The sequence below is a fragment of the Acomys russatus genome, chromosome 13, assembly GCF_903995435.1.
Source record: "Acomys russatus chromosome 13, mAcoRus1.1, whole genome shotgun sequence".
In the NCBI taxonomy this organism is placed as follows: domain Eukaryota; kingdom Metazoa; phylum Chordata; class Mammalia; order Rodentia; family Muridae; genus Acomys; species Acomys russatus.
The window spans coordinates 13,472,212-13,495,626 of NC_067149.1; the positions used below are offsets into that span (position 1 = coordinate 13,472,212).

The window sequence follows — 23,415 nt, forward strand, 5'->3', positions numbered from 1 at the left end:
CGAGAGGTTAAGTTTAGGATTTGGTGTAGGAAGCCTCAGTTTTGTCAGCTACACCTACACACAAAGACGAAGCCCACACCTCACTACATCCTTACTAGGAACTAAATTGTCACCTGCCTTTGTCTCCTGACTCCATCTGCTTCCAACCTGCTCCTCTGCTGGTGGGATAAATAAGGTGGGATGGCACATGTTTACAGAGCCTTTTAAAATCATAATGAAATGAACTTAAAGGCTGGTTTGCTTGTCAGGTATATACCACACAGTGGTAGTTCTGAACAATGCTGGTGACAGGCTCCCCTGAGGATGCTCTCCTCAGAGCCCTCCCTTGGTTCTTGGCTAGCTCCAATACTGCGATGTGTGTCCTGGGTCATGGGTGTCCATGTACCGTTTACTGGGCTGGGTGTCCATGGGCTCCAGGTAGGAATGGTGTTCCTGCCTTTGCAGAATTCATCATCTCACAGAAGTAGCACACAAAGCCAGGCATGGTGGCAAGCCTTTATTTAATCCCAGCACTAAGTAGCACACAAATCCAGGCATGGTGGCAAACCTTTATTTAATCCCAGCACTCTCGAGTAGAGATAAAAAGGATCACTGTGGCTTTGAAGCCAGCCCAGTCTACATAGCAATTCCAAGACAGCCAGGGCTACATAGTACAACCCTGTCTCAAAAATCACGAACAAACAAAAACCCCACCAAGCCATGCTAACTAGAAATGACTAGTCAGAGGCTCAGGTCCTGCTGATGTGGACCACCTACCCATATGATCCCAATATGGCCTCATGCTCAGCTGTCCCTGGATGGGCCGTGTCCTTACCTTCTCACCTGGTTGCTGTCCTGCTTGCCTGCTCCCGGGTGTGGTCTTATTTGGTCTTGCCTGTATCTCCACATCTGCCCTCAGTATCCAGAACCCATTAGCCTTCCACTTTATCCCTTAGTCTCACCTGAAAACTTCCCTAAAACCTTGGAAACACATGGGTGAATAGGTAGTTCAGGGCCGGCAACCTGAAAAGCCTTAGAGGTGCTGTCATGGGCACCTCTCCAGTGCCTACAGAAGTGGTTTCCCCAGCAAGCTCTCTAGGGAAGGGGGTCACCGGGAGAAGCAGGGCCTTCTTCCACCAGCTTTAAAAATAAACACCCCATAGAAGAGAAAGGAAGAGAAAGCCATCCACCCAGCTTTACCTGAGCCTGGTAACAGAGAGGGGAGTGTGAGAGAGAACAAGAGGGAGATGCAGTTAATTACCCTTCCAAGCAAAGGTGAACGCTGGAGATGGCGAGACCCATTTACAGGAGGGAATAGACCCATCATTGAGACTAGAGAAAGGGAGGATTGTTCAGGGCCAGGACAGCGTCTCGATGTTCAGATTCCATTCCCTTTCTGGAGCTCTGGAGGGAGAAAGGTCATGCCTTGGGCTGGGAAGGTACACTTAGCAGACTGGGGAGGGGGCTACTATCTTAGGTCCGGTTCTGGGCTTGCATCCTGTCCGACCCCCAAGGGAATGGGCTTCATTCCTCTCTGGAAGCTGGTATGGGCTGTCAAAGACAGGGGTGCTCTGGGAGAGGCCCCCATTACCATCACAAGGGCTGTCAGACCCCACAATGCAGTGGGGCCCCAAGAGCAGGGTAACCCTAACCCTGCAGTGATTGAAACAGATAGAGGGGGAGCTCTCCCACACAATGGCGGTCCTGGCCCCTCTCCTCCTTGCACTTCCTCAAGCGCCTTTGTCTTCTGGTCCCTTGGGATTGGAGGCTCTCTCATTCCCCACAAATGCTGCCCATTAACCTCAGAATGAGGCCTCTAGGGGGAAGGCCTGGCCCTTTCTTTCCTTGCCTCATCTCCCAGAAGCCCTTCTGGTTCTCCCCTGCCTGCTGAGCAAAAAAGATGGCCAGCTGTGAAAAAATATCCCCGGGTTTTAATCAGTTCTACAGGAGCTGCTGGTCCTGTGGACATTTGCAGCCAGTGCTCAGGGATGGTAGGTGGTCTCGGGTGAGCAGTCCTGGGACAGTCCGATGGCTACACCAGATCCTTTGCCATCTACCCGTACTCAAAAGCACAAGCACAGAATCCTCTGGACCCTCAGTATACATCCTGGTATGACTGACAAAACATAGCTGTTCTGGTCTTTTGTGGGAGACCTGGGTTTCTACTGAGGTTCCTGAAAAGTGTGGGCGCCAGTCTTTAAAATATGGGGAGATGAGGAGGGAAAGCGATGGCTCAGAGCCTCCAGTGTTCACTCACAAGGAGATCTCTAAGGGATTTGGTTATCAGTTGTAGTATTTTTCCTCTTTCCAACACATTCCCAAAAGAAAAGAGCATGGGTGGGTGAAAGCCCATGTGTACGGGTGTACACGTGTGTATATCTCACTTCAAGGAATCTGGACTACATGCTACCAGGAGGAGGTATACATTTTGGAGCAGAGGAGGCTCCAGGTGGGACTGAGGGCATGGTTCTTTTGAATGCTGGCTTTACTCAGAGCCACACAGCTGGTGGTCCTGGGTCCTGCACAGGTGTGTGAGGTGCAGATTTCCTACTTGAGTTGGGCTTGGAGAGGAAGCCAGGAAGCAAGGCAGCTAGGGACACATCTGTGAGATGCTCAGCTGAGAGGCATGCTATAAACTGCAGGGAAGGGAGGACAAAGCCTTCAGTCGTGTGTGGCGATGTCAGGCCAGGCACTGTAGTCTTCCCAGCTCTCAACCGTCACTCTAATGTCACTAGACAGCTAGAAAATGAATTGGCCAAGAGGATCCAGCTAGCAGGCCACATAGAAGGAATGGAAGCCCAGGTCTTCTGGCAGCAAAGCCCCCAAAAGTGTGAGGCTTGGTTTCCAGCCTCTTCTGAGGGTAAGCAGACTGGCCCTGCTGCACGAACATTTCCACTCATCATGGCTGCAAGAGTGTCCAAAGGTCCTTCAGTGGCCCCCAGCACATAACAGGCTGGGGCAACTTCAAGTATTAAAGTGACCTGTATCTAAAGGACTCATGTGGTGTCCTACAGTTACATCATAAAACCATGCGCATGAGCACCGGCTCGCTAGCGAGCGCCCCCCTCCCCAATAATCCTGCATCACTCCTGCTTGGCTGGAGCCTGTCCTCTGCCCACCCCAGTACCCCACATAAACTATGTACCTCAATGTGGGGAACTTGGTGGCTGTGCCAGTCATATATCTTAACAACACCTGAGGGCACAACACAGCCTCTCCACACCAGGTGCTTGCTAGCTTTGGCCCTCAGTCAGCTCAGTGGGGACTCCTGGCCTGCCATGCAGTATTTGTCACAAACCACAGACACACTGCACCAAAAAGAACAAAAACCTCTCATTTAGAGTCCCAATAGGATGCCTTCCCCTCTGTCCCAGTTTCCTGGTAAGTGAAGGCTTTTGTGGGACATGCCCCTTGGGCTAGTATGCAGATATAAGTGAGTATATACCATTTGATTCTTTCTGTTTCTGGGTTAACTCACTCATTATGATCATTTCTAGCTCAATCCATTTATCCACAAATTTCCGGAATTCCTTGTTTTTAATAGCTGAATAGTATTCCATAGTGTATATGTACCACAGTTTCTTTATCCACTCTTCTACTGAGGGACACTTAGGCTGTTTCCATGTTCTGGCTATTATGAATAACGCATGGGAGAACAGCAAAATAAAAGGATACAGAGGGTCCTAGAAATCTCTAAGTAGAACAATATGATAGGCAGATTTGGGCCCAGGGGTCCCGCTCAAACTAAGGCACCAGCCAAGGACAATACAGGAGGTAAACTTTAAACCCCTTCCCAGATCTAGCCAATGGTCAGAATATTCTCCACAGTTGAGTGGAGAGTGTGATACGACTTTCTCACGTACTCTGGTGCCTCACATTTGACCATGTCCCCTGGAGGGGGAGACCTGGTGGCACTCAGAGGAAGGACAGCAAGTAGCCAAGAAGAGACTTGATACCCTATGAGAATATATAGGGGGACGTAATCCCCCTCAGGAACAGTCATAGGGGAGGGGAATAATGGGAAAATGGGGGGGGGGGAGAGGAATGGGAGGATACAAGGGATGGGATAAACATTGAGATGTAACAAGAATAAATTAATAAAAAAAATGAAAAAAAAAAAAAACAAACAAAAAAACAAAACCTCGCAAGACAACACGGTGGCTTTTGGAACAGTAGGCTCTCATATTTAATAGCAGTTAAAAGAGGAGCGTGTACAGGGGAATGGTATACCATGCTCTTTCCACAGAGGAGCCCCCTTAAGCAGCTGCCTGCAGCAGAGCTGCTTTCCCAGTGAGCATGAGGAAAAGGTTCCCTTTAGAGGTCCAGATGGATCTCACTGCATTTCTCCCACAAACGTGGCACTGTGCAAAACGAAAAGGCTGTTTCTAAAACGTCTGGGAGGAGTGACTAAAATGCAGATGGATAAAAGAGAAGGAACGAGTGGCGGAGGGAGGAGGGCACAGCAAACGCAGTCTGAAGGAGGCTTGCGGAAGCCACCCCAAGCCTGTACTCAGGGGGAAACTCCTTGCCAGTGCCATCCCTGTGCCTGGGACCTGCTGTGGAGCTAAGATGGACTGTTGGGCCTGGTGTATGACGGAGTCACTGGGAGATAGTCCTTTTGCTAACAGGGATTCTGGTGTCCTGTGTGTAGGTCCTGTTCTTCTCCATCCACGTCGGTGTTACCTGGTACTGAGGGGTTTGTTTTTTTCCCCACGAATGGTAAAAAATAAGTGAGCCGCTGCCTCACTAAGGCTCACAAGCCAGACTGTGTGCAGGGTTGGGAGGCTGCAGGCCTCCAGGCAGCAGTGTCTCACCTGACCTGAGACTCTTCAGGACACGTGGTCTGCAGGCAGCTGAGGTAAGGCCAGAGAGTCTGAGGTGGACAGACACACGTACTGTGCTCAAGTCCTCAAAGCCAGCTCAGTTCTAGGTAGGCCTATGGATAAGGTGAAAGAAAAAGTTCCACCTCAGCAACTCATAAGCTCCTTGGCACTGTAGGTCCCTGGCTTTCACAGCTCGGAAGCAACACGCTGCTTTCTGATGGGGAACAGCACAGGCTGGTGCACGGGCACACAGAGAAAAGCCAAGTGGCCGTGCTCATACACCCTGAGAGCGGATGAAATGTCCCTTCAGCAGGACTCTGCTGTGGAAGGCAGAGTGGACCTCTTCCTCCACTTGCTTTTCATTGTCTGTGACAGTTCCTTTGGGACAGAAATGGAGACTAGACAAGCAGCAAGATGGAGTGATTTTAAAAGTGTCCTCAAAGGACAAATGCTGTGACAGCCCACTGCAGAGCTCTACGCCGAAGGCTGACAAGCACTGGTGAAGGGCTTTCCTTCCTTCTCAGTCAGCAGGACTTCAGGTTAGTAGAATCACTTCTCACCCTTTTCAACAAACCCAGGACTTGGAGAGACCACCTTGTCTGCCTTCCCATCGCCCCTGCCTTCCCTTGGATATGAGGAGGTTTGGGGTGCTCCTCCTGAACCTCTGGGCCATTGTGTAGGCGGAGGATGAGACTTGCAGGCTTGTGCAGAGCACCTGGGTAGCTTGCTCTCTCCAGTTCTAGGAAGCTGTACCTCTCTGTGGTGTTCTCTTCCTGTTGGTGTTCAGGATGGCTACTGCAAGGGTTGGGTGTGCTCAAGATGGGGTAGGCTGTGGTACCCTAGGAGATATGGAAGCACTGCTGTCCCAGAAGCACACAGTGTTAGAGAGATTGTTTGGCTAGTCTCTCTGCTCATCACCGAAGCTGGTAACACTTTTGTGGCATCTTAGTCAGTGTTTCATGATGCAGTTATCCTCTTACCAGCAGTCAGGCTGAGAGTGCTGACCCTGAGTGCTGACCCCTGCAGCCAACGTCACAGTAAAGCCTTTGCATGGTTTCCGGAGGCTATCTGGCTGCCCCAGGCTCCAGAGATCAGAGCTACAACTCCAGGAAAGCACTTTCAGGTGAGGCCAAGGGACAGCTCAGAAGATGGGAGCCCTGGGCTTGAGCAAGACAAGCCATTAGCTACAGTTCACCCTGTCAAGTTCATGGTGACAGGTCAATGTCCAGACACATCCCGTCTTATGTGGCTATGCCCACAGTGCAGAGCTTGGGGCATTTTCTTTAAAGATGGTAGCTGAAAGGCTGTTGTTGTCCAAACATGACTGTGCCACCTCAAGAAGCCATGAGCTCTCTCTCCCCACAGTGAAGGTACCCTGCCTATTTTCAGGCTTCAGGGATCTGACTATTTAGAGACATCACTGCTGGAGGCCAGTATGAGACTCTCACCCAGGGACCTTTAAAAGCCACTGCTGACTTATGCTCTAAACCAAGTGTTATGGTCATAAAAGAAAGGACAGAGAGGAATGGCAAGTGAGCTGGAGTCCTGACCCAACTTGGCTTTCAAGATTCAAAACAACTGAAATAGCAAGTTGCCCCACTTGCCTCCCATCACAGGCCCAAATGTTTACTCAGCTCACTACCCCACAGCAGGCCAGAAGGCCTGGTTAGACTTACACTAATGAAACACCACCTATTGGACCAGAGTGAAATAGTCATTTTGCCACATACCGTACTCTCATGAGCCGATAATTCAGCCAACGAGGCAGACGGATATCTTAAGCTGAGGCTGGCTTTGGTATATCACATAGGCATGGCTCCAGGCTCTCCTGTTCACTTAAGCGAGCACTGGAGAGCTGACAGGCTGAGTATTTTTATCCTTTTATTTCTTTGTCTCACCTCCCAGCGCCAGGCACCAAATGAATTTGTGGAGCACTGGATAAGAGGCTGCTCACTGTGTTGGCATGACAGTGTAGTGTTCCCAGGATAGCACGGGAAGTGTGGCAGTGACTTCCTCTAAGCCCTTTATGTTCTTGCTTGTTCTTGTGCCTCTCTTACTATAGGGAAAGGTTATGTGAATACTGTACAGGGGTTAATAAAAAAATACAGATGCTCTCTTTGAGGAAGAATGCACAAATGCAGGGCCAGTCCAGGGGAGATCCTGGACCACTGGCTATGGGCAAGTGGCCTCTGTGGGCCCAAGGCCAACATTCAGGAGTGGTGGCTGCTGATGAGTCCTCGGAGCTGCTTGGCCACAGTGTCAATCAGCTTCTGCTTGTCCCGCTCATTTTTCCGGAACTGTGCAAACATGCTGTTCTTGCGGCTAGTATCTTTCATCCTAAACAGAGAAAGAGAGAAAGAGGGCAAAGTGTTTGAGATAGCACCAGACAAAAAGCAAGCAGAAAGCAGGATGGATGGCAAGATGTGAGGAGTTGGGACTATTCTCACTGTCCAGTCACCTACTCATTACGGAGCTGTCCTTTGGACACCCACCGCCTTCCTGACTTCAGCCGCCTTTTATTAAGAGCTAGCTTTGGAGGGTCAGGTCTTTATCCTTGCTCCTCCCCCACCCGATCCACCCTATTTCCTCAGATAAGCACTGTTATGGGAGTCTGAGACATGGCACAGGTCTGCTGGCCAGCAGACTCCTACAAATATCTGGGGTACACTTATGTCATGAGCTTGCTGGGACCTAAGAGATGGAATTTGGAAAGTGAGACAGAAAAATCTTGTCTTAAAACTAATCACAGGAGATCATAAGTGACCCCAGAGCCACTGTGTATCTTTAAGCCCTGCTCTAGCTGGTCACTCTTTTTTGCCCCTGAAAAAAAATGAAGGGTTGGCCTCTTGATTAGTTTCAGGATTATGGATGAGAGGATGGCCAGGTGGGCATAGTGCTTAGGGAGCAGGTTCCCAAGGGATGGGCATCCTCTCAGTTAACAAAGCCAGGCTTTATGTGAGAGATAGTCTGAGCTCTCAATGGTTTTATACAATCTCAGATGTTGTTTTGGTCCTGCTAAAGCTCTGAGGTGACATTCCTGGAGCAGAATAACGGAGATGGCTCTGTGAGGTAGATGGCCCTACTTGGAGGCAGGATTTAAGTGCAGACTGACATTACTGCAGTCTCTAGGTCCAGCCAAGCTACACAACAGAGCCTAGGACTACGCTGTTTTCTGTAGAGGGTGTGTAATCCATAGTGCCACTGCTGATGACTTTCTCTGGCCTAGCCTCTACACTCTGATTCCCAGCCCACAGGTGAGGTGGGTCGGCTGGCACCTTTGTTCTTAGAACTGAGCTGGCTCTCTGACTTCTCTGTTCTTAAGGCTGCATGAAGAAAGGCCAGAAGAAGGTCTAAGTTATTCCCAGGCATACTTCCCAGAGGTATTTGGCCACTCCTGAGCTTTATTTCCTCCTGTCTTTTGAAAAGGGCCATGAATCAATAGACAGGGATCTGACAAAGGCAATTTCTATCTTGTATAGATGCTACCCACCAGGTACAGTGTGTGCTCAGCTATATTTATATATCTACTGGAATGTATATAGTCCATAAGAGCATCTGAGTAGCAAGGCAGCACAACTGTCTGGCTCTCTGACAGTGACAGGCAAAGCTAGCTGTGACTTTTCTCCCTAGTCTAAACTCAGAGTAATTCTTTGGGGCTGGAATTTTTCATTAGTATCGAGCTCCTGTCAATACACAGAAGCCTGCTTTAGGCTAGGAAGGAAGGCAGATGACTTTTTTTTTTTTTTTAAAGACAGGGTTTCTCTGTAAATCCCTGGCTGTCCTGGAACTTGCTCTGTAGACCAGGCTGGCCTCCAACTCACAGAGATCCAACTGCCTCTGCCTCCTGAGTTCTGGGATTAAAGGCGTGCGCCACCACCACTTGGCCTGAGGGCAGATGACTTGACTGGGCTGGAAAGAGGGCATATGGACCTTAAGGTCCTGGTGAGCACAGTTTGCTACTTTAATACTAGTTGCACAGTTATGTTTGTGAAACTGACAGGCTTTTAGATTATTCTGAAGGACTCCCTTCCTTTTGCTGGAGAAGCTAAAAATCCAAACAACACAAAACCAACAGGAAAGAGGAAACAGGGAAGCCCTTTCTACATTTGCAGGACATTTGGCTTGACTGATGTAATAATTTCCTGCAGCAGTGCAGAGACGGGTGTCCAGAGATACCCTGTAGCTCTAGGGGAGGATCCTGCACTCTGTAGGAGAAAGAGAAAGCCAAGAGGCAAGAAGCTCTTGGCCGCTGAAGCCCTCGGTTGGAATCATACTCTCAGGAGCTCTGAATGCTGACAGTGACATGATGGTTTGTACCCAGGAATGTGCAAAACTTAAAGTGAACCCTCCCCTCTCCTATCTCCTGTACATGTGGCCTTCTCTTTTCCTTTAGATAGTCTACCTTTCAGTGACACAGGGACTTTGCTTTTTCTTGTATAGTGCTGGCAGTGCTTTGGGTGCTTCTGTTTTGCCTCACCAGGAATAGCCAGATTTGGAAAGAGAGCCTGGCAGGCTTGGGTAGCAGCTGCCTCTGGGAAAGGGGGAACAGGTCAGAGAAGAGAAAGAACTCGTCTGAGGCTGGAAGATGTAGATTTCAGTGACCTGGGGGCCTTTGCCTTTCAGTGTTGGGGATGAAGATTTCAAGTTCACTGGTGGCTAGGGCTTAGCACACAGCTTTGCAGCATGCTAGGCAAGAATGGCGAGATGCCACCAATTGCCATACCTAAGGAAGAGCTCAAACATCGGACTGTCTCCCCATTCCCACCATTAATGAGAACTCTGGCCACGGCATGCCTCCGTGAGGAATCCTCATGGGAGATGTGGGTTCTAGACCTTCACGTCACAGGCCTTGTCCCCAAGAGCTGGGGTTTGCTTAGAAGCTCTTCCGTCAGGGTTGAACTGCAAACCCTGAGCCAGTAAGAGTACCAAGCATGTGAGGAAACTTAATGGAAGAGATCTTTTCCCTAGTGCTGATGGGAAACATCCTTGCCATCACTCCCAGCCCCCAAATGAATTGGTAAACCAACAGTCTGTAGGAAACAAAGAAAGGGAAGTGCCAGCTAGGGTGGCAACAGGTTTAGAAGATTAGTTTGTCAGGGTGGAGACCACTCACAGGACCAGGATTTTAGTTTAGTTACTAGCATCACTGAGGAAACTGGAAGGACTTGCCTCAAACTGATGGAAACTTCCCAAGTGAACAATATACTTACTCTCTAGATATCCTAGAGAAGAAAGTCATTGGGAGAGAGAACCATGGGAGAAAGTTAACATGAAAGCACCAATTCTCAGCATGTCTCTTGGCTTCAACCCCAGAGCCCAGCACCCTAGCCTACTCTTGCCTACTCTCCGCTTCCCCCTTCCATCTGGTACACTCTCCAACCCCCACACCCCAGTAAGAAAGATTCACCTTGATTCCAATTTCTTTCCTAAAGCTCTATTCTGACCTGGGAGCAGACCACTGGCACCTGGCTGACATGTTGGCTTTGCTACAGTTGGTAGATAACCAGTTCAGTGAAGCCACATCTCTGAGGAGCTCTGCTCTAGATAGCACCAAACCCCAAGTTCTAGGGCATGCTCCTCTGCTGGCCAGGTTGGCCTGAGCTCAAACTAAGTCATTTTTATCTTCTCCTGTCTTCCTAGGTAAAGACACTTTGTCTAATTAGGCTACAAAGTAATACAAAATGTCATTTTGAACTGTACTTGTAGCTTGCCAGAGCTAAAAATTATCACTGGACTGCCAAGTGCAATGATCAAGATGGCTGAAAGCACCTATGACAGCTTCAAGAGCAAGGATGCTTTTCAAGGTGCTGGAAACAGGAAAATGGCCTTGTACACTACCTTGCCCCACCCCCATCCACTTCCCCATACAGAGCACAGGGTTGGGTACTCACTTTTCAAGCAGAGTCAGAGCTGTCACAGGGTTCACCCGGAGGTACTTGCAGTTGGGCTGTCCATAGTCAGCAAGGTATGTGGACCAATCCCACTGAATGAAGAGGTCCAATAGCTGAAAAATACCCCAATCCCCATAACAAGGGTTAACCAAAGAGACAAGAGAAGACAGGACCTCAGAAATCCCACTATTCTTTACTGCCAGCTAACTCATAAAATACAGAAATGAACATGTAATAAAAGCAAGAACAGCTGCAGGTCAGACTACAACTGAGTAAATGTTAGATGATAGAGTAACTTCCACCACAAGCACAAGTCCACTGCTGAGACCCCACAACAGCAGTGAGTCTCAAAAGCCAGCCTTTGGAGAAACTATTTTGGACTGATCTCACATGTAGGACCCATAGTAATCACCCACTATTCATCTGAGAAATGCCTATCACGAGCCCTCTGCACTCCAAGCTGTACTTGAGGAGCCCAGAATTCAATAATGAACAAATTAGGGAGTGCAGCCCAGGGCCTCAAAGAAGCTTCAACTTCAGTTAGTCAGCACTGATGCTCTACATACTCTCATTTTGTAGACTGGCCAATGTCCTTGCTACCCTTGCTGTGTTAACCCACTGTCTGAGACAGCTTGGGATCAGGCAGTAAGTACGTCTAGCTAGTTTCTCTTTATTTGACTTCCATCTGGACACTTCCATTGCCATTTTCTTACATGATACTGCCATTTTTGAAGACTGTAGTCTCATTGTCTCCACTGTTCCCTAGTCTTTGTTTTGTCTGATGCCTTCTCAGATGTATAATATGTATTTCCAAGTAGAATTCCACACAAGTAACACCATGTCCTGCACTGGAGGCCATAATCTGGATGAAGGTTACATGTTTTTCTTTTGCAAAACTACCACAGAAGTTCTATTGTGTTATTTTTAAAAGTTGACATTTGTTTGTTTATTTTGTTTTGCTTTGTATACGTACATGCCAGGCACTGTGTGAAAGTCGGAGGACCATTTGTGGTACATGGTTCTCCCCTCCCACCATGAGGGTTCTGTGGATCAAACTCAGTTTATCAGTCATGGTGGCAAGCACCTTTCTCTTCTGAGCTATCTAGCCAACCTCTATTCCATCGTTTTTAATGCATCAAGGCTCACATCTTTCCTTACAGGTGATGTTAATATTAACTTTGACCATTTGGTTCAGGTCGCAGGTGAAAGGTATCTCAATGGTAGCATCGTTATCTCTCTCTTTATAATTAACAGACTTCTTCAGGGAGATATTGTTTCAAACTATGTAAACCTTCTGGTTCTACTCAGGCTTTGGCCTGCCACTGTTGACTAGATTTTCCTGTGACAACATCTACTGTAGAGTCTGCCCACAGGACTTTCTCCAGGACTACTCCACTCCTTTTCTAGCTGTTAATTCCAACCCTTCTGTGAGGAGGGAAAAATCAAACAAACACAACACTGCTCCTTCCCATTCTTTACCTAATCACACACATCAGTGTGACCTGCTGGGTATTTACCATGACAGGACGGAACCCATCAGTCTATTTGGTTGTCTGTAGTTCCAGCTTTAGCTTTCAGGGTTCCTCAGGATTGGTCTCTATATTTTTGACCTATCTCTTTTCTGTTTTGAATACCTCCTTCCTTTCAGGTTTTCCAAGATGTCCCAAGCTCATCTTCTATCTTTCACTGCCTCAGAACTGAAATCATTCTCTTATCTGAGGTGCTTTGGTGCTTTCTTGAGCATAATGGATTTAGAAGCCAGGATCTGTGCAGGATACACTTGTTTCTTCTGGGGGAATGCTTTACCAAGGCCTCTTTGGTGGGCAGAGCTATGTAAAGCGTGTGTGTATTGTGTATTTCTGTACCTATGGGCGCATATGTAGCAAGGCCACAAGACCATACTGAGGCTCCCGAGTCCAGTCTAGCACTACAGATGCACTCCAGTCTCTTCCCCCTTTCCTGGTTTATCACTTCTTTTTCTGGAATGGGAAGCTTGGTGGTCATTAGAGTAGTTGACTTATTCCTTCAATTCTAGCATAAAGTGTTTTCAGAGTTGCTAACACACCCCTGTCAGATACAGATTTCCCAACTATAACTCAGGGCTCAGACATCACACTTGTTTTAACCCTTGCTGGTTTTCAGCCACTGAGGCAAGCTTTTCTTTTCACCATTTGGTGTGATCATTCTTTTTTTTTTTTTTTTTTTTTTTTTTTTTTAAACACATTTTTATTGAAAAATAAAATAATTCCTATTGCATCTCATTTGCTATCCCATCCCATACATCCTCCCATTCCTCCCTCCCTCCCGCTTTCACCCCATTCCCCTTCCCTATGACTGTGACTGAGGGGGACCTCCTCCCCCTGAATATAGTGCTAGGGTATCAAGTCTCTTCTTGGTAGTCTGCTATCCTTCCTCCGAGTGCCATTGGCCCTCCCCAACAAGGGGACATGGCCAAATATGGGGCACCTGAGATAGTGTGAAAGTCAGTCCCCAGTCTCCACTTAACTGTGGAGAATGTTCTGTCCCTTGGCTAGGTCTGGGTAGGGGTTTGATGATGGCTGCACATATTGTCCTTGTTTGGTGCCATAGATCAAGCAGAACCCTTGGGCTCAGATCCACCCATCATAGTGTTCTTCTTGTAGGTTTCTAGGATCCTCTGGATCCATCTATTTCCCTATCCCCTATATTTTTCTCACCTAGAGTCTAAATAGGATGTCCTCCCCTCTGTCCCACTTTCCTGGTAAGTGAAGACTTTCATGGGACATGTCTCTTGGGCTAGTGTCCAGTTATAAGTGAGTATATACCATTTGAGTCTTTCTGCTTCTGGGTTAGCTCATTTATTATGATCAATTCTAGTTCAATCCATTTGTCCAAAAATTTTGGAAATTTCTTGTTTTTAATAGTTGAATAGTATTCCATAGTGTAAATGTACCACAGTTTCTTTATCCATTCTTCTACTGAGGGACACTTAGGCTGTTTCCATGTTCTGGCTATTACGAATAAGGTTGCAATGAACATGGTTGAGCATATGTCCCTGTTGTGTGCTGGAGGTGTGATGATTCTTATCTCTCTTGTCCTTCTTCCTGCTTCCTCTGCACTCACTTACACTCTGGTTAACTTTAATTGTTCACTTTGCGGTATATGAAATCAAACTGTACCTCTAAAAGTGAAAGTGCAGGAGTGAGGCATCTCTGCTCACACTTACAACCCACTACAGGCATTATTGTGTTATCTGTTTTCTAGTTTTAGCTATTAGTGTAAACTCCGCCATTCTCCATTCTCTATGCATCTTTCCCATCTACCTCTGCGGGTAGCCAAGCTAAGTTCTGATTTACCATGCTTTTGGTAGATTTTTTTTCATGCTTTCCTTTTTCTAATATGAAGGGCACACCATAGCTATTCTCCTGTACTATTGCTCTATAGAACTATGTTTGAGCTCAACATATAGACGCTTTTTCCTAAACAATGATTTAGTCACACAAACGCTATGGGTAATATAAATACACACATACATATAAACTAGAAGCCATTTTTAAGAGATGATAGACCACATATAATATTTTGGGAGCATTTTACTGCCAAGCTGTGAGGGTAAATGCCAATATTTATAGAATAGGACATAGTGATAAGTTAGCGCTAATTTGATCAAAGGAGAATTCAATCAGTTTGATCTCAAACAGAGATAATTTGTTTATGATAGTCATCAGAACAAGAGAATTAAACTAGAGTAGTAGTTTATGATATTTCATAAGCTAGACAGATTAACATGATACATCATAATAATTAGTTAGAACACAAAAATGTGTACATAAGTGGGACAGCCTATGAGAAGGGATCTGTGTTGAATAGCTATACTAAGCAGGTAACTGCTTTGCTGCATGCTGCATGCTGTATTTCTTCATTACTTTGAACCTTCTTCTTGCTTAATGTCAAGTTGTGATTCTGACTTCAGGATGGTAGGGAGAAAGAGAAGCAGAGGACAAGTGACATGTAACAATCAAGGTAAAGGAAGGTCTCCACCTGCATTCTTAAAGCGGCTGTAGGCTTTTACTCGGTTTTAAGTCTTCACTGACTGTATTTCAGAGTTAGGGGCCCTTCTGAAGCTGGGCCAAACTTCTTAAAGACATTTTTTTTTAATTGGTTTGTAGCCAAGAGAGACTAGAAAAATTCAAAGGAGTCAAAGGAAACACCTTTTTCAGACTTAGCTACCTAGACAACAAACTGACAGGCTCTAACAGCAAGACAAACGCAAAGTTCTAGTAAAGAACTTGGGTGAGATGGTGTAAAGATAATACAGGATCTGTCAGCCTTTCTAGAGTGACTCATGCACAAAAGACACTAATAATTTTGGTAGGTGACTTACTGCGGCGAAAGGAGGAAATCTTCAAGGAAGCTTTGCTGTCTAGTTCTGAAGCAAACTCTCTGGGTATCTGTCTATTGCTTGTGCAGAAAGCCTGGATTCCTGCTAGTTATTATGCCACTAGAGACTACTGATTCGTGGGCAAAGAGGACTATTGGATGCTCTCTGCCTTCCCTGCTGATTCTATGAACATCCTCCCAGAGAGTGATGGCTAATCTTCATAGTCAGTGTGACTGGATTTAGAATCTCTGCCCTGTGTAAGTGTGCTTCCAGAGTTTTAACTGAGCACAGAGGCCTTGGCCTATGTGGACTTCGATATTGAGAATGAACCGCAGGGGAAGGGGAAGCGGGAAAGGATGATGAGCACCATCATCTCTGCTTCCTGACTGAGGGTGCGATGAGACCAGCTGCCTCACGATGCAGTTGCCATATCTAGAGCCATTCTCACCACACCTTCCCTGCCATGGACGGTTCCCTAAAACTATCCCCAAACAACTGTTTCCTCCTTAGGTTGCTTCTGTGAGGTATTTTGTCACAGGTAGAATAGCAGATATATGTGAAAATGACATATGACTTCTCCACAGCACTGAACAGCATACTGCTAGGTTCCTAGCCAGGTTCCCAATAACCACATTTAAAAGGAATTAGAAAAGGTGAGCTGACATTTTGGGATGATGGAGCAAACTTAGAATTTGTGTTTCCCAAACCAACTTGCCAAGCAGACCAAACCTAGGGTTTTCCCAGGTGGCACTAGGGGATAGACTGTCTGAGGACAAAGGAAGCATCAAACTGGGTGGATCCCATGCTGGGAGGGAAGCCAGCCTTGGATATCTGACTTCACGGTTCCCAGGGAAGGCGCCCAGAAGCAGAGCAGGAGAGGATGCTGGTCATGTCTGCATAGGCTCCACTGGGTAGCACTGGCCCAACCTCATGTTGGTAAAGCCTCCTCTTTCTACTCTGGTGCAAAGATTCCAGAGAACAAAGAATGCCAGGGACAAAGGTAAGCGCACACTACAATGGACACGTTGACAGAAGCCACATCCTGCTTCCCATAGGTTGATTTGTTGACAAGGTTTCTCTTGAACAGGCCCACGGATTCCTGTAGAAACTGTGCTCTGAAAGCAGGAATGCCTTCATACCAAACAGGATACAGTGCAAGATCATAATGATAGCATGGCTCTGAGATACTTGTAAAATCCCACAAAATTATAAATATGCTGTGTCTTCTGTAAGTACAGTTCCCTCACATAAGAGAACAGGGCTCCTTGCTCACTGACAGCCTGACAGGGTGAAACTCATCACACCATCATAAAACATTTTTCATAACCTACCACTTAGAATGCAGTACTGCACAGCAAGAACATGCAGTCTCAGGGTTCCCCAGCTGTGAGTGTGACACAGACAAAGCTTCTATCAACAGCTGAGGGCAGGCCAAGAGAAAGGCTGTAGAGAAACTGCTGAACAGCAGACCTGACCATGACCCATCTGTGTTTATTGCCAGGATTTCCCCTGACCCCCTGCCCTTGGCTCTTCAATTCAAAGAACAGCTTTGGCTTGCCTCCTGAATGACCTCAGAAATGTTTCCTGATACAGACATCTGGGCAAATGTCCGAAGAGGAACGGAGAACTTTAACAAACATTGCCAACAATGTCGCAGGCACTCCTGGGTACTGCACAGGGAAGGTGGTGAGATGCCATGTCTAGTCTTGAACTGAGGATGGAATGAGCAGATGCAGAGTGAGGGACATTAAAATACTTTAAGAGGATGGTTCGCAAGAAAGGCTTCTAGGCTCAAGCCGGGCCGGCAGGGACTGGCAGAGTTGAGGTGGAGGTGCCAGGCAAGGAAGTTGACAAGGCTGTCTCTAAGGAGTACTTTGGAAATAATTAAGAGAAAGAAAGCAAGGGGCAAATAGCCTTCTTGTGCTAAGTCAAGGGCACTGAGTATCACTGACAGCCTTTCTACTTGTTTTTATTAAGGATGCTCCTTGCTATTTTCTGGGTAGAAGATAGAAAACTGTAATCACTATCTGCTTTAAAGACAACAACAACAAAAAACAACAAAGTTTTATTGGAACAAAGTTGTGTTCACTGGCTAACACCTTACCTATGGCTTCTTTTTGTGTAGTACTAGCTGAGGCCAGTAGCTATGACAAACACCACCACATGCCAGGAAAGCCTAAAGCTGTACTCTTGGGCTTTTTAGGGAAGTCTAGCTTTAAATCCAGGCCAAGAAGGGCAGTGTGTGTGTGTGTGTGTGTGTGTGTGTGTGTGTGTGTGTGTGTGTTGTCTCAAGATATGAGACTGTTCATATCTATTAAATAAAAGAAAGGAAGATAAGAAGACAAGGCACTCAATCAAAGGGTGTGCTAGAACCTTCATTATTGTAACAACTGGCACCAGAATTCCTTTAGGAGAGAGAAGTGCTTGAGGAGACTGTCTGCTTGGGTGAGCCCCTCAAGATACAGAAGCATCCACAGAGAAAGGAGGAGAAATTTATGCTGCTGGTTAAGAGGTAGATCTGGAAGACATGTGAGAGAGGCTAAAAAGAGAATCTCTAATGGTTCTATGCCTGGCCAACTCTTGGTGTGAGTGAGCCAGCCCCAAGGGCATAAGAGCAGGAGAACTGACCTGCCGCCTGCAGTTGGTGGCATTGGGTGGCCTAGCCAGAGCACTGCTGGAGACCTTGCCTTGGCGGTGTGGATAAGGGAGAGCCAGCTCAGCTACCACCCAGGCCCAGATGCAGGGCTCTGAAGTGGCCCACCCAAAATCTATATCATCTGCAAATGGTTGAGATGTGTGAAAGAAAGCTGCAGGATCTCCATGACACATAGGACAACAAGATAACCGGGAGGGGTCCCAATGAGGATCCAGTACCAATGATGTCACAAAAGCCAGAGATCTTGAACTAGACCAATGACTCACTGCAACAAACATTTGCAAGTGAAGATGTGTGGACAGAGGAATTCATTGTGACACACTATAGCTTCCATGATGAGATTCTTTCTTTGCTTTGATTTTGTTGTTTATTTGTGTGGTAGTAGGAGGCTGCAAGGGCAAAGGGGAATATGAGGGGATGGAGAGATAAGGGGACTGGGGTGTATGATGTAAAACTCACAAAGAATAATAAAGTTAAAAAATTAAGATGGTCAGAGGAGATGAACTTTTCTTAGCCCATATAAATAGTGCTTTGAAATTAATTAATACGTATATGCAAATAAATGCAAGCACACGCTCATGCACATGTGTGCGTGCGTGCCAGTCATGCGCGCGCGCGCGTACACACACACACACACACACACACACACAGGCCTCTAAAGGTGATGACAATCCTCTGTGTCAAACTGCAGTGGAGAGGAAGCTGTGGATTGGAATATTCTTTTATCTATTCATATCTAATTGTAGTTGGCTAATAAATTGTCATAAACATAAATATACATTGAAGTTGAGTTTTCAAAATTTATTTTACCAATAGTGGTGCTCAATGAAAAGTTTTGAGAAACTGGCTAGAACATGTAGGGAAAACGATTATAACCAAGCACAGCTGCAGTTGCAACACTTTGGAGCCTGAGGAAGGGGGACCATGAGTTCAAGGCTGGTATGGGCTACACACTCAAGTTAGAGGTCCGGCTGGGTTAAATAATAAGATCCCATCTCAAGAAACAAACAAAAAAGTAAGAAAACTATCATGAAGTCATAATGAACGGCTTTTGTCCTTTTCATAGGTGTATAAATGAAGAAACAGTTGCAGGCCTTCTGTGGGTCACGATTATAAATCACAGGCCAGGCCCTTCCTAAGGTCTAAGAAGAATGCCTAACACTACAAGATGGCAGAGAATGCTTTTACACCTGCTAAGATGGAATAACCGGGAATGTTAGCAGCCTAGGAAATATAGTTGGGTCTGGCAGAAGGTTTAGTAATTGCTAACTTCTTGAACTCTTTGTTTACTCGTCTGAGGAGATAGAGCTGAATAAAACTGAATTTGGAATTCCACTGCCAAAATTTGGAACTAATCACAAAATTTGGCTTTACTCTGAAAACTCCAGTTTCACAAGGAATCTATATCTCATACCTGCAGTATATTAATACTACTTCCTGGGAAGGCTGGACTGCTACCCTTATAGAGTTGAGAAATTTTCTCTGCCTTTTAATTATAGTTACTAATTATATTTTAGTTACTGATTATTCTTTTAAAAATATATCTCCTCAAGTTCACGTTGGAAACAGGTGGTAAAACAATTTGCTAAAAAGGTCTAACTGGCCCAGCACCTGCCTTTGAGAGTCAAAGGTGACACCCAGATATCAAGTCTTATATGTTAAATCTCCAGTAAGGAAAGATTAAAACTCAGAAGATTGACAGTTCCACTCTGTTGGACGAAAGGGAAGAAAACAGGGGATTGCAAGCAATCAACTAATAGAAGCCAAGGAGCAGCAGCAGCAGCAGGAGAGGCAGAGACCTGCTAATGGGAACCTCTACCACAGGACAAATGCTAGCCTAGTTATCTTGCTTACTTATGTTATTTAATGCTCAGAAAAGCCAACAGTCTAAAAGTAAGTATCACTGCCATTTAATAGACAGAAATGAAACTTGTGAAGGATTAAATATGGTTTGACAAGCTGGGGCGGTAACTCAGTTGGTAACAAAACAAAACAGTCCTGCCATGCCTAAGTCTGTAGCCTTACAACTCGCAGAAAAGCTGTGTGCAGTGAGGTAAGAGGTGGAGACAGGAGAATGCCTAGAAACCCGTGGGTCGCATAGGTCAGTGCACACTAACGAGAGCAAGAGACCCTGTCCAAACAAGGTGGAAGGCGAGAACTGACACCCAAAGTTGTCTTCTTCCTCCATACAAGTGCTATGGTAAGTATGCTGCTTTACTTTTTGGTTGTGATTAGACAGTGTGACCAGGGCAACTTCCAGAATAAAGAGTTTATTGGGTTTATAGTTCAGAGAGTGAGTCTATGAGCATCATGGTGAGGAGCAATGAAGCAGGCAGGCAGACATGGCACTGGAGCAGCAACTGAGAGCTTCCATCCTGATCAAAGAGGCAGAAAGAGAGCAAGCTAACTGGGCTTTGAAGTCTCAAGGCCCAGCCCCAGTGACACACCTTCTCTAGCAAGGCCATATCTCTTAATCTCTCCCAAACAGTTCTGCCAACTGGGGCCTAAATCTTTAAATACATGAGTCTATGGGGGCAATTTCTGGTTCAAGCCACCACATATGCCCCTGTACATAAACACACAAACATACATGCACACACAAACAGAGCACATGCATATATCATTCATGTACACAGAGACACACAGACAGACAGACAGACAGACACACACACACAGATATCTTTTATAAATGGATTTAGCTTGGGACAGCCTCACTCCCAAGCCTGTTCTTTCCCCTCCACCTGTTTGAGCCAACTGACAGCATCTGCAGAGAAGACCCCAGTGTGTACAGTAGCAGCACTTCAGGCTGAGGAAGTTCTTACTTCAGGCTGTGGGAGTGTGTGGGGAACCGCAGAACCGCAGCTGTGCTGGTACTGACCATTACTTGTTTTTGTCTGCAGTTGAAACATTGTGCTCCACTGGTTGCCTTCATTTTCCTTGTTTTGAGTCTCATGATTTGGCCCTTGGTTTGCTCCCTCTTGGGGACTTTCCACAGTGCTGTTGGATTGCTGTTCCTCCCCTATATAAGCAGTCTGTTACTCCCAATAAATGGCATTCTCTTAGCAGGAATGACCCACTATTGTGTCATCTTTTCAATCCACAGACCCTCGCCGCCGTAGCCTAGACTAGTAGCACGGGGGCTGCGGTGGAGGTTCCACCGAGATACAAAAGCAGAGAAAGTCTGACTGATCACCCTGGGGAAGCCGGACAGCACCACTTGGAGGTAAGACACGGGTGTACTGGGATGGGTGCGGCTAGCTCTTCCACCGTTCTGGTGGGGCAACTAGTGAAACTGTTTAGGGAACAAGGCACTGGGATTAAGTGGAAGACAGCAAGAGATTTTATCCAAACTGTAGAACAGAGCAGCCCATGGCTTTTCGTCTCTGGGGGCCTAAATCTTTCTGACTGGGACCAGGTAAAGTCAGATTTGCAAAAGGCCTTACACAGGGAAGGCCCAGAGACGATTCCTATAGCTGCCTTTTCTCTCTGGAGGTTAGTGAGAGCTGCTTTACTTAGCGAACGAAGATAGGAAAGTGAAAGAAAACCTTGGGAAGGAGGAAGCTGTTTTAAATGAAGTCCAGGAAAATCCCCTACAGGGGGAAATGGGAACTGGGCCTGCTCCGGCAGAGGCAGGTGTACGGAGCCTTGCAGATGCCTGCCCAAGAGAATGTTCAAACAGTCACCCCCTTCTACCCAATTTGTCCCGCAAAGAAATCCATTTCTGTCCAGGACCTCGTCTGAAGCACCCCAGGAAGCACAGGATTGGACGTCTGTGCCTCCTCTTGCGTCATACTACTTCCTCATATGGGACCCGAGGCTATAGGTACAGGCGTCCTGGGTCCCCTACCTTTAGGAACCTTCTGACTGTTGCTTGGAAAAAGTACTGCTGTCATGAGACTGGTATGGGTGATTCCTGGGATTAAAAGTATGCTTGAAGCAACTAAAGGGGGCAGGAGCAGTTTGACATATTGTGGAACATGCACATGGCTACTTGCTCCCCTGTGTACTCCCATACTCGTGTCACCCCTGTTCCAGCCACTAATGCTTCCCGTCACCTTCACACACTCAATCAATATTTGGCCGGACCTTGGAATGTAAATTTTACAAATTATACAGGACAATTGGCTGCCCAAATTATTAAAATTAATGAGACTCGGATCCCCCCTATTATGAGAGGCACATTTTTGCAAGGATTGCAGACTTTTGGCAACCTGATGAAGGAGTGGGATGGAACCTTGTGGCATAGAGGGGTTTCTCCCTTATGCTTCTATGTTGACTCCACACACAACACGCGGTTCAACAATTCAGGCTAAAGCAAGCAGGCTTGTCCCTAGCTATGGACAATCCCACTTCCCAAATCTGGATAAATGAGTCTTCAATGATGGGTAAGATCCGGGGGATGTATAATCAACCTAAGACAGGAAGTTCATGATACACACGGGCTCTCCCATCACGGGTAAGACATACATTGATATCCAGGACTACCTAAGGCAGGAGCTCATTTTAGATACAGAAGGGGGACCTGTGGGGAACCGCAGCTGTGCTGGTACTGACCATTACTTGTTTTTGTCTGCAGTTGAAACATTGTGCTCCACTGGTTGCCTTCATTTTCCTTGTTTTGAGTCTCATGATTTGGCCCTTGGTTTGCTCCCTCTTGGGGACTTTCCACAGTACTGTTGGATTGCTGGTTCCTCCTCTATATAAGCAGTTCTGTTTCTCCCAATAAATGGCATTCTCTTAGCAGGAATGACCCACTATTGTGTCGTCTTTTCAATCCGCAGACCCTCGCCGTAGACTAGACAAGCAGCGTGGGCGCTGCAAGTGCAGATTCTATGTTTGAGGAATGGTAGCACTTTATTAAGTAAGATAAACTTTGCAGGGGTATAAAGATAGATCAAACTGAAAATTTTCACACAGGAAGATATGAGGCAAGGAATGAGTGGCCTAGGATGGTGGACCACGGCGAGAGAATAATGGATGACTATTGTCTCGGATTCAGCTGGAAGGTTTCAAGGGTAAATAAGAGAGTAGGACAAAAGGAATGCAGTAACAGTACAGCTGTGAATAGTGGAGCTGTAGAAAACTATAGAGTTCCTAACTCATAAAAGGCTTCAAATGCAGATGTTTTAAAGACACTGTACCAGCCACTTCTTGGGCCAGCAGTCTGAAACTTCTGTTCAGTTCTCACAGTAGACTAGAGAGGAGACAGTATCACCAGTGACCTTCTTGTGCCCACCTCTGCAGCCCTTTCCTTAGCAAGGCATGCTGGATGTCCAGAGCATCACCTGCATCTTCTCCTGCCTGCTGAGCTTTGACTCTTGCCCTACAAAGAGGAAACAAGGCTCAGTGAGGAGAATTTTGAGTTTGAGCCAGTGTTGAAGGGCTGTCGGAACACCGGTGTGGGCTAGATGAAAGGCCTCACAACAGACAGATCCCCACCCAAGTGGGCTGCTGTCCCAGAAGAGTTAGTGGGGCTCCCTACATTGCTCCCCAAGCCTGCTGGCAGGGTCCAGTCAGTACAGGACTTCTAAGGCTATGTCCAGTCAGACCACCAGTAGGAGAGAAGGTTCTGCCCGTTTACTGCGATCCTACTGAGTGTTGGTGCTGTGGTATATATTTACACAGATAATTTTATTAGAGTTCACAATTCTGTAACAGTCAGCAGTGACCTGTTTTATAGAGGTCAGGAAGACAGCTATCTGCCCA

At 46.5% G+C, this 23,415-nt stretch overlaps 1 protein-coding gene across 1 annotated transcript in view; it reads right to left on the reverse strand.

Moving 5' to 3' along the window:
• Nucleotides 1-6,416: 6,416 nt before the first annotated feature.
• Exoc6b (exocyst complex component 6B) overlaps nucleotides 6,417-23,415 on the reverse strand; it is a 440,601-nt gene continuing 423,602 nt past the window's right edge. The window contains exons 21-22 of the mRNA XM_051154822.1: nucleotides 10,694-10,806; nucleotides 6,417-7,139 (exon numbers count right to left, since the gene is read on the reverse strand). Of these exons, the coding sequence (XP_051010779.1) occupies nucleotides 7,013-7,139; nucleotides 10,694-10,806 (240 nt within the window). The 3' untranslated portion in view covers nucleotides 6,417-7,012. The remainder of the gene's footprint in view (nucleotides 7,140-10,693; nucleotides 10,807-23,415) is intronic.